The 12,108-nt window shown below is 42.2% G+C and overlaps 1 protein-coding gene across 1 annotated transcript in view; it reads left to right on the forward strand.

Moving 5' to 3' along the window:
• MRPS5 (mitochondrial ribosomal protein S5) overlaps positions 1 to 11,591 on the forward strand; it is a 65,894-nt gene extending 54,303 nt beyond the window's left edge. Inside the window, exons 10-11 of the mRNA XM_074864262.1 lie at positions 9,420 to 9,556; positions 11,013 to 11,591. Coding sequence (XP_074720363.1) covers positions 9,420 to 9,556; positions 11,013 to 11,237 — 362 coding nt within the window. The 3' untranslated portion in view covers positions 11,238 to 11,591. The remainder of the gene's footprint in view (positions 1 to 9,419; positions 9,557 to 11,012) is intronic.
• The last annotated feature ends 517 nt before the right edge of the window (positions 11,592 to 12,108 follow it).

Here is a 12,108-nt window from a genome sequence, read left to right on the forward strand (position 1 = left end):
TGTACAAAACCACGAGTGCACCGCGCTCCGCGCCAGGAAAAATGTGACCTGCCAGGATGTGACATCCGCATGGTATCTGAATAACCCGGCTAGAGCTCCCCCCCACTGCTGGGGAAACTTAACCCTATCCTGGTTAAACCAGGACACACATGCTCTCATCAATTGTGTAGCTGACCATGTTTGGTTCTCATCAATGCCTCCCTTATCATTTGTCAGTCATGTTTGTGTCTCTCTATGTTCTTGTCACTCTCCTCCAACATACCCTTACAGCTACCAGTCCACTGGAAGTACTTACAATTAAAAATACTTTCAGTCCACAGTGCTACTAAATTGCTGTCAATAGTTGTGAAGTATGGCAACTCAGCATGTCTACCATTAACAGTTCTGCACCAGCAAGACACAGCACAGGTTTTATCATCAGACTGGTAATTGATGGAGGGACATGACTGTGTTCCCCTCCTGGCTTTAGCCAGAGATACACAGTCCACCATACATTGTTCCTCAGTTGTGTGTGTGCTGTCTCTAATAGCTTCCACATGAACACTGATCTTTTGAAGACGTGTTGCTGACTTTCTGCTATCCCTTTCCTCACCTTCAAAGCTGTTGTGATATGTGCTTTGCCAGTCATTTACAATAGCAGGGATACATCCAGAACAACCTTGTAAACTGCTCTCATGTTTTAATACATGCAGTAGTTTGGGGAGCTAAAGGTTAGTTTATTTCTATTGCATTACAGTTTTCAGTGTCATCCATTTTACCTTCTTGGGTCTTTCTGTTTTGAAGACCTGCATTGATGGCATGACGTCATTTCTTTGCATGAATCTTTAGTTAGACCTTTATGTATGAAGGTTTGATTTGACTTGTTTAGCCTAATTTTGCTTTCAAGACAGATAAAGGTAGCTGCTGTTCTGTAGAAAACAGATTTAGTTTGCTGCTGAGCACTCTTAACTGGTCCTCTAATTTTAATATACAAATAGGAAACTAATTCATTTATGTGGCTAGTTCTTTGTAAATCACTTCAGTTTCATTATGATAAGATCTAAACTGCAAGACATTTAATGATTAGCTTATAATAGGTCAGAAACTTGGGATAATTTTCCAGTCATGCTCAACTACTTAATTCATCAATTTCTACAACCTTTGAGTAAGTTGAAGCATTGACGCTTTGGACATACTATTTGATTTTGTGTATCTGGTATTCTTGTTCTGCACTGTCACATTAGTAATATGAGAATATAATTATTAATGTTCAGAGTTACTAATGTATTTTGAAATAATCTAAAATTGCTATGAACCTTCAACTCAATTTTTATTAGATGACATTTTGATTCTGAGGTGAAAGGTTTTTTTAACCAGTGTGACATGGACTTAGAAAAATCTTTACAAGTTATCAGATATAGGGTCAGACTGTCTTATTGTTTATGTTTCTGCAGTTTTTCTGCATCTAAGGAGCTCTCAAGCTCTCAATTAGGTAATTGGGCTATAATTTTTAAGATAACCACTTAAAAGAAACTTCAGTTTAGTCTTCAGTATAATAAATGAAAAACATGCACGGAGCAAGAGTAGCACAACTGAACTACACATTTGAGCATGTATGTACAAACAAATGATGCTATTGCTGTTAAATGGTAAAGGAAGGTTCCCATTAGATGTTATTTTCTTGTAGTGGAACATAGAATAAGACATACCTTCCCACCTCATCTGACATGAACCTCAGAAGCAAGAACAATGAGCGTCACCTTATATTTAATTTTATCTCACCAGACTTTTGTCCTAATTTATTTCCATTTTTTTATTAAATTCAAGAAACAAACTGCCTCTCCACTCTTTTTCCCAGGACGGATCCTTTTATAGCTGACATACTACTGTTGCCATGCCCAGTGAGGCTTTTCCATTTGACTTACACAATAAAAATTGCATATCTCAGAATGGTTGAGGTTGGAAGGGACCCCTGGGGGTTGTCTTGTCCAACCCTCCAACCTCCTGTTCAAGCAGCGTCACACAGAGCAAGCTGCTCAGGGCCATGTCCAGACAGCTCTTGAATATCTCCAAAGGCAGAGACTCCACAACCTGTTAAGGGCAACCTGTGCCATTGTTCAGTCATGCTCACTGTGAAAAAGTGTTTCCTGATGTTCAGATGGTACCTCCTGTGTTTCAGTTTGTGCCCATTGCTGCTTGTTCTGTCACTGGGCACCACTGAAAAGAGCCTGGCTCTATCTTCTTTGCATGTTCCCTTCAGATATTCATGTATATTGATGAGATCCCCCCTGAGCCTTCTCTTCTCCAGGCTAAACAGTCCCATCTCTCTCAGCCTTTCCTGATACGAGAAATGCTCTAGTCCCTTAATCATCTTCACAGCTCTTTGCTGGACTCCCTCCAGTATGTCCATGTCTCTCTTGTGCTGGGGAGCCCAGAACAGGACACAGTGTTCCAGGTGTGTCTCACCAGTGCTGAGTAGAGGGGAAGGATCACCTCCCTCAACCCACGGGCAACAGTCCTCCTAATGCAGCCCAGGATGCTTTTTTGCTGCAAGGGCACGTTGCTGGCTCATGGTCAACTTGGTGGCCACCAGGATCCCCCAAGCCTTTTTCTACCAAGCTGCGTTCCAGCTGCTCGGCCCCCAGGATGTATTGGTGCTGATGATTCCTCCCCAGGTGCAGGGCTTTGCACTTGCCTTTGTTGAACTTTGTGAGGTTCCTGTCAGCGCGTTTCTCCAGCCTGTCAGGGTCCCTCTGGATGGCATCATGACTCTCCCATTTTTGTATCATCAGCAAACTTGCTGAGAGTACACTCTGCCCCATCAAACAGATCACTGATGAAGATGTTGAACACAAATGGGCCCAGTACTGACCCCTGGGGTACACCACTAGTTACTGGCCTCTAGAGTTCATGCCATTGATTACCACTCTCTGGGCCTGGCTGTTCAGCCAATTTTCTGTCCACCACTGTCTACTCATGCAACCTATACTTCATCAGCTTCTCTGTGAGGATCTTCCAGGAGATAGTGTCAAAAGCCTTACTGAAGTCAAGAGAGATAATGCCCACAGCTCTGCATTTCATCATAGAAGGTTATAAGGTTGGTCAAGCATGACTTACCCCTGGTGCATCCGTGCTCGCTACTCCTGATCACCTTCTTGTAACATCATGTGCCTGGAAACGGTTTCTAGGATTAGTTGTTGCATCAGCTTCCCAGGGATCTAAAACTAGCCTGTAGTTCCCTGGGTCCTCCAGTACCTCAGCCTTTTCCATGTCCTGTGTTGCAAGGTCCCCTGCCCCATTCAGCAGTGAGCGCACATTTTAACTAGTCTTCCTTTTGCCACTTAGATACTTAGAGAAGCCCTTCTTGTAGCCTTTGACATCCCTTGCCAGATTCAGTTGGGCTTTGGCTTTCCTTACTGCATCTCTGCATACTCAAGCAGTGTCTCTGTATTTTTCTCAGGTTACCTGTCACTGCTTCCATCTTTTTATGTTTTGAGTTTTGCCAGGAGCATCTTGTTCATCCGTACAGACCTCCTGGCATTTTTATCTGTCTTCCTGCTTATTGGAATGGACCACTCCTGAGCTTAGAGTAGGTGATCTTTTAGTATGACCAGCTTTCTTGGGCTCCTCTTCCTCAAGGACTTTATTCCACAAGACTCTTCCAAACAGATCCTTGAAGATGATGAAGTCTAGCATTGTGGTCTTGGTTTTTGCCCTGCTCCCTTCTCACATGATCCTGAATGCCACCATCTCATAGTCACCGCAGCTAAGGCTGCCTTTGACCTTCACATCCCTAACAAGCCCTTCCTTGTTTGTGAGGTCCAGCAGAGCACCTTTCCTTGATGGCTTCTTTGTCACTTGAGCCAGGAAGTTGCTGCCAGTGCACTCCAGATATCTCCTGGGTTGCTTATGCCCTTCTGTATTGCTTCTTCAGCATTCGTCAGGGTGGTTGAAGTCCCCTGTGAAGACCAGAGCCTGTGAACGTGAGGCTCCTTCTACCTGTCTGTAGGCAGCCTCATCCATTTGTTGTTCTTGATCAGATGTCCTTTAGCAGACAGACATGCCCTACAATGTCACCCTTATTGGTCTGCTTTTTCATCCTTACCTATAACTCTCGGTTGGCTCATCATCCATCCCTAGAGCAGAGCAGATCTGCATGTATTCCAGCTATTTTCTCACATAAAGGGCAACTCCACCTCCTTGTCTTCCCAACCTGTCTTTTCTAAAGAGCCTGTATCCCTCCACTGTAGCACTCCATTCATGTTAGCCATCCACCACGTCTCCATGACTTCAACAAGACGACAGACATGCAACTGCACACAGATCTCTTACTTTCTCATGTTTATTGTCCATGCTGCCTGCATTAGTGTATAGGCACTTCAGAGAGGCACCTTAGCATGCTGATTTCCCAGAAAGCTCTTTTCCATTACAGTGCCTTGCAGAAACTTTCTTGCTTACATGCAGATGCTGGTGGTGACCCCACTCAAGCCCTGTTTTGATGATTTTTGCTTTCCCTTTTGTTCACATCACTCCAGACCCTTTGTTCATCAACCCTGTCTGTCACCCCCTCAGAGGGCTGCTGATAACTCTCTCGCTCCCCTGTTGTTCCTAGTTTAAAGCAGTCCTCACCAGGTCAGCCACCCTACCGGCAAAGATACCTTTGCCTCACTTAGTGAGGTGGATCCCATCTCTCCCAAGCACACACTGATCCTCAAACAAGGTCCCATTGTCATAGAAACCAAAACCCTGTTGCCAACACTACCTCTGCAACCAGCTGTTGACCTGCATCATCAGTGCCCTTTCCCTTTCTTGCCACTTGAGGAGAACACCACTTGGGCCCCATGTGCCTGACTATCACCCCCAGAGCTCTGTAGTTGCTTTTGATACTCTCTGGCTTGTTCCTGGCAGTATCGTTGGTGCCCTCATGGAAGAACAGCAAGGGATGATAGAGGGTCAGACAAGCTTCAGCAGTCTCTCCACAACATCTGGGATCCAGGCCCCTGGCAAGCAGCAAACTTCTCTAGATGACAGGTCAGGTCAGTAGATGGGTGCCTCTTCCCTGCAGCGGGGAATTGCCCATTACGACCAGTCACTGCTTCTTCCCAGTGGTCTTGCATTGTCAGGGTCAGTTGGCCCAGATGCTTTGCTTGAAAGTACATCTAGCTTCTCCTCCTCCTTGAGGGCAGTGAACATATTTCATAGTGGCAAGCCTTTATGTGGAGCTGGAGCCCTTCTCTTGGTGCTAGTTTCCATTCTTCACCTTCTCCAGAGGTTACACTTGCCATTCTACTGGACTGTGCCTGCGTCCACGCTGCGGGTTGAGTCTAGGCCTCTTAAAGCTGTTAACACCACTGAACAACAATTAACACATATGAACACCATTGATTTATAATTCTTGGAAAAACTTACGTAGTAGGCATTTTGTTCTAGGCTTCAAATGTGCTGCAGCAGGATAATTCTGTTGATCTCGGGGGGAGGGTTTTGTGGTCTGTTTTAATCCCTAGATCCTTTTTCTGTTGCTGTTTAGTCAGTCTCCTCTATTTTGTAGCTGTGCTTTTGATTTCTCAGCAAAGCACTCTGCATCTGTCTTTGTTGAATTTCAGTGTTTTGGTTTCAAACTGTGTCTCCAGTTTGTCAGACCTACATTGACTTCTTCTGACCTCCAGTACACTTGCAGCCTTTCCCAAGATAATATCGTCAACCTGGTTTTTTTCAGTCTCTGTTCTCCTATTCAAGTCATCAGTGACGATACTTGCAGATATTAAAGCCATAACAAATTCACAGCAGGATCCTATCTGGAAGATGCTCTTGGCCTGACAGCAAACTGCTGGTCATGGAGATACATGCTTTAATGATGATTTTGCCTAGTTCTTACATCCTTAGTTTATTTGTGAGAGTACCGTGTTGAACCATGTCGGAATACGAGTCCACTTCTGTCACATTAGCACCTTAGCCTGGGTGGCTTGTTGCTGCCAGTTTTGGCCAGTGCTTTGCCTTGTCTGACTATCTTGCCAGCCTTTTCAGTTACACAACACCTTCACATATATGCAAGTATCTTCCAAAAAACCAGGAAACACTTTTCCACTTAATGAATATTTTCCCTGTTTTATAACTGATGGAACTAGATTGTGCATTTCCTGAAACGGGTTTGATGTCTAAGAAAAAATTGTGCTTATGTCCAATGTGCTCTGGACAGCAGGCATCGTGGGCCTTATTAAGAAGTGTAATGATAGATCAGTGTATAAAATTTTGTAGATAAATTGTATGTGTGTGTGAGTGAGAGAGAGACTTCATTATGTGCTCATGCTCTGAAGACAAGCTGTAACATATATCTATGCGAAACTGAGATTTTTAGGGATGGTATAGATAAAGCTCTTGCTGAGTTTACCTTAGTCCCTGACAGGCTTTTGTGTTTTACGGGGAGGTTTCATAGCAGAAGCGGGAGCTGGCTGTAATTTTAGTACAATTAAATGACTTGTGGACGTACTGCAGAACAAGATTTAACTGGAGGCAGGCTCTGGACTTCATGTCTGCCACCATTCCAGGTAGCTCCTGTTTCTAGCACATGCCAGCTGGATGGAAACTGCCGGGGGTATTGCTTATCTGTGCTGCAGTATATGCTACCTTTTGGAGTGTGGACAGCTCTTAATCTTCATCTCTGACTTGACTTTACAATTACAGTAGTCACGAGACTGCTCTGCTATCCACACTGATACGTCTCTGAGTAGTGTAAATTAGTTCCTAATGTGAATTAATAAGGGGAAATGCAGAACAGTTTGTCAAATACACTTATGTGACTGTGAAGCCCAGCACTGATACCCTGCAGCTGTAATTAATAGGTACAAGAAATTACAATTATTCATAGATTTCACCTTAGACCATGACATATGTAGACTGTCTTCACTTAAAGTATAGAAGTGCTGCAGGCATTACAGCTGCATAGTTACGTATGCTGAAGCTTCTCACTTTGCATGATTACAGCTGGCAATTTATTTCCAGTTCCTGTATGTAGGACTCTGATATCTCAACAAATGATCACAACAAAGCCTCATGTTTCAGTAGAAAAGGTAAAGTCACTGTTAGTCTTAAATGTTCCTTTCTTGAATTTATTCCTAATCCCCACAAAGTGGAGAAAAACCCAGTTGTATAGTCAGGATTACATATTAGACAAATGAAAATCCAAGTTTAAAAAGTATTGCGATGTGCATGTGAATGTGAACTTAACTTGGAGTAGCCCCTTAGTGTGGACTTAAAAATGGATGTTCTGTTTTCAAACTCTTATTAGAGGCTACCCAGAAAATCTAATGTAAATTGCACATAACATTGTGTTAGTTTATAGGAAGCATACATTTTAAATATTTCTTTTTTGGTTACCTTTGTATCTTTTTTAGTGTGAGAAAATTTGTTACATTTAAATGACCCTGTTCTCTTACCTAGGCCTCATTGAATTAAACCTCAGTAGAACAACATGAGTGCCACAGACAAGTTAAAAATGCCTGAGCCCAACTTTCTCTCCATAGCTGGAGTTTGCCGTTAGAATCCTTTGGTTTTGTGTTTGGAATAAATTTTGTTCGGTGACTGATGGACTTAGTTTGCTGGCTTCTGAGTTTCATGTGTTACCAATATGCAGAAACCTGATGGAGATAAGATGGGAGAAAGGCAACAATAAAAATGCCAGAAATTAAATGCTTTAAGTCACTGAAAATGATACTTTGACAAATAGCCTTTCAGAGGTCATTCACATGTAATTGTGTCTAAAACTTGAATTTGTTTTGTAGCACAGAAAACGGTATTTTCTCAAATGGCAGAACAAATGGCTTTGGATGGTGATAGTTTCTTTTCCAATTGTAGGTTAAAAGAAAAAAAGAAAAAGGGACATATCAGCACAATAAAACATGCAGCACTGGAATAGATTTTTTTTTTTTTTTTCCCCCTCATTTGCTCAGCAGCAAGACTGTCCTGCAGAGTGGACTAATCAATAACCTGGCTTTTCAGCTTTTAAGAAAGATACGTTAGAACTATCACAAGCCAATTTTTAAATATTAATACAGCTAGGCCACATGAAACAAATCTCTGGGGAATGAGAGAGCAAAATTAGACTCCTCAGAAAGTAACTCTTACTAAAATTTGTCAAGTCTAAGAAACCACTTGCAATTAATGCTAATGTACTACAGTTATGCACTGGAGCTCATACAACACTCTATGATGGAGATGGATGCAGGTGACATGAAAGCCTCTGTTGTGTTTGTGGATTTTGAAATATGTTTGTCCCTCCTCCCCACTCACCTACAAATTTCAAGTTGTTACAGTTACAAGCTTTTGTAATTTGGCCTGTGGTTTCCAAAGACACGCACAAACTTTTCTCGATCTTACTGCTTTGAACAGTAAGTTGAAAGCAAGCAAGTGTCACAACACTCATTTGTTCTTTAAGTTTGATTAAAATAATTCTTTTTTCTAGAAATACTTTGCTGTCTTTCCAATGTAGTTTTATCTCCAAGGAGTCTGTTACCTTCTTTATTTCCGTTCCCAGTCCTTGACACCGTACCACTAATGTAATAACAAAGAGTAATTCATGCCAGTTGCTGGGCCAGGAGAAGGGAACAGTACCTTGATAATCTCTTGATAGTGCACAGTATTCTGCTAGCATTTGTGAGCTGAAGGGGAAAAGCATAACTTCTTTGTGGAAAGAAGCACAAAGGACAGCAGTGCTTGAGCATACCAGTTGTTTTGAGCAGTAACTTCACCATAGGGGACCAGTTTAAATCCCTCCATCATGTATGTGAACCAGGAGTTTAAAGTCAGATTTACCATCATTAGGAGTTACTGAAGCTGTCGTTCGTAGTTGGTCACCTGAAATTGCAAAGCAAGTGGTTTTGAAGCTATGTAGGTATTGTTTTTTAGAAGAGGCAGTCTTGGTCAAGATCCAGTTAAATCTAGAGTGTCCCCTTGAAATGGCTTCTTATTAATACTCTTTTAAGTAAACTTGTTGCCTTGCTTCTCTGACGCATTTTCTTTTTGGGAAGTACTAGAGTGTTATTTTTTTGCCTTTTGTTCGAATGTTCCCCGTGTGGTGGGGTATGTTTGTGGAAGATTCTTCTAAAGCTGCCAATGGTACTTCTAAGGAATACTACCCAAACCTGTGGTATTAAACAGGTTGCATTTTTTATGGTTTTATGTTTTGAGTTTATAGGTGGTGACAGTTTCATTTGGGTTTGCAATATGTTAAGTAAGGTGTATTTAGTATAAAAAAAGCCAATGATCTTTATGTTAGCATGGCTGCAAAGACTGGGAAGAATGGTTTTCCCAGAATGGTTTTGCCATTTTTAAGATACAGTGTGTTCTAACATGCTAAGAAGAGGTCTTAGTTCTCTATTCTGACTTAGCTAAGTTGTACGCGTACAAATAATCATATAATGCTAATTTATTTTTTTTTCCACCAGGTTATGGTCTTCGTTGCCACCGAGCTATCATCACCATCTGCAAACTAATTGGCATTAGAGACATGTACGCCAAGGTTTCTGGATCCAAAAACTTGATTAACATTACCAGAGCTCTCTTTAAAGGCTTGGCACAACAGGTAGAGTGCACTCTCAGTGCTTCTATGCATCAGGTCAGGGGATGGAACAGGATTGATATTGTAATAGTTTTTGGTCAAACAGTTTATATTCTAGGCTTAAAATGAAGAAATTTTCCAAAGACAAATAAAATCAGCCTGTGAATAATTTCTCAGCAGTTGTATGAAGTTGTCCAGTCAGAAACAGTTGTATGTAACTGCCTGTTCCACAGCCAAGTGCCTCCATGGGACATCTGAATTTCTGGGCTTTCATTTGTAGTATTTTTGGTGGCATTTGAAAAATCATGGGCAGAGGAAGTTGTGGCCCAGCTTTGGTTGCTGCTGCTTGTTTGTCTGCATTCTAAGTTTTTTGTTGCCTAAGGACCGAACATCACAGCTGCTTCTATCACTAGTACAATTGAGATCTCTGAAATAAATCAGGGCGGTGGTGTCATTTCCTCTGACTCAAAGTGCTCACAATGGAGTTGTCTCTGTCTGAGGCAGCTGCCTGTAGTTGATGGAAAGATCCAATGTGCAGCATTTCATCTGAATTCCTTTGAACACCAGCCTTAGGATGAGTCAGTCCTTTGGAAATTTCTGGTTATCTCATTTGGTGGTAGAGTCTTGGTAGCTGCCAGGATTTAGCTGCTTACATTCCCAATATAGCCCTGCAAAGCTGTAGTTGTCAAATCTGTCACCCCGTCCTAGCCAACTTTTTCAGTTTAGCCTCAGGGGGGGAAGAGGTTATGATCATCTTTGCCTAATGAGATACTTACAGATGCTTATCAGTATCTGAGGTTAATCAGACTTGAGGAAGTCTGTCATATATTTTCAATGCATTGTCTCCAAGAAGTCTTCCACAGAATGAATAGAAGAAGAGCCTGCTGTATGAATTATTGCTTTGAGATATGTGTGCTTGATATATTTTATTGACTGCCCTGAATGGGAAAGATATCCTGTCCCCAGTAGACGTTTATTCTGTAAAATGAGTGTTAACAAAACAACTTCTATGCGAGGAAGAGGTATAGTTAAAAATAATGTAAATTCATATCATTATATTAGCTAATATTAACTGTCAGGGCAGTAATAAGCACTTTACTTTTGTCAAAGCAAAATTTACATCCATATAAAGACATAAAAATGTTACTGCACATTACTAACATGCCAACATGCATGCTTGTTAGCAGGTTGTGCCTTTTCCAGCCAGATCCTTTCCAGAAGCAAGTTCCTCTAGGATGCCCTTGTAATGCTAGTATATCTGCAGTCTAGCTATCTGAATTCCTGCTGCTTATGCAATTAGCTCATTTGAAACCCATGACAATGAGCCTGATGAATCATTTAATTTACGCAGTGTTTAAACTGTTTAGTAGTAAATTACCTTTTTTTTTTTCCTACCCCATATACCATGTAGAGTTTGAGCTGAAGTAAACCAATATCGTGCATCATTGCTTTGATTGTCTTTTCTCTTTCTTACTCCCAGGAAACGCACCAACAGTTAGCGAACCAGAAGAGTCTCTATGTAGTGGAGTTCCGGGAGGAGCAGGGCCCTCTGCCCATCGTTGTGGCACTCCCAGAGGGTCCTGTCCGTGAGGATCCTGAGCCTGAAGATGTAGTTCCAGACACAAAGCTGGAGTGGAGTGAGGTGAAAGAAGCTCAGGGAATGACAAAATCTCCCTGGAAAAATGTCAGACGGATGGCATGCTAAAAACTTCAGTCCCTTTGTCTCTTCTGCTTAGAGATGCAACTGGAAAAGCCCAGCCCAACTGGACAGGTTGTCTAGGCTTACAGTCAGAGGACACCAGTAGCGCACTCTCATGCCATTCATATTGCTGCTCCCATCGCTACCATTCAGTAACATTGTTTGCTTTCCCATAGTTCTTCTGACCAGTGTTCGACTAGGGACATTCAGATGGAAACAGCCAGTGAACATGACTTTGTCTTCAAGCATGCATTTACTTGATTCCTGAAAAAATCAGCAGATCCCATGTTTCCTTCACAAGCTCTTGGGAAACTACTGAAAAGATAAGATTGTAAAAGCAATAAAGAATCCTCAGAATTAGTTCAGTGTGGGTTTGTTGGGGTCTTTTTTGCAAAATGCCAGTGTCTGGGAGATCTTGAAGCAAGCAGCAGTAGTGGGAGTTAATGTGTGCACTCTCCATCTCAGTCTCTAGGCTCGCTCATTATGGGGAAATCAGAAAGTAGAAGTTGTGTGTCTTCTGCAGGGGGGATGGGGAAGGGGAGCAAGGTGATGGCGGGCAACAGCTGGACTTGTGCAAACACTGTTCATGCAAGTGGGGAAGTTCCCCAAATGAAGCAGAGCCCAAATACCTGAGGAGAGCCACCCCACTGTGGGATATCACAGTATTTCGACTGGCATTGGAAGTCCAGTCCAGAACCCACAATCCAGCCTTTCTTTTGGTACTCTTCTCTGCACGTGTGCTAGGAAAAGACCTAGCTTAAATTTTCTGCCAACATAGAATCTTCAACCCTACCCAGAACTCGGAAAGTGCTACAGTTGTCAGATTAAAGGAGATAGAGCTAGTCCATGATACATGCCAGCCTCTGACCAGAGATGG

Source organism: Strix uralensis, chromosome 3 (genome assembly GCF_047716275.1).
Source record: "Strix uralensis isolate ZFMK-TIS-50842 chromosome 3, bStrUra1, whole genome shotgun sequence".
In the NCBI taxonomy this organism is placed as follows: domain Eukaryota; kingdom Metazoa; phylum Chordata; class Aves; order Strigiformes; family Strigidae; genus Strix; species Strix uralensis.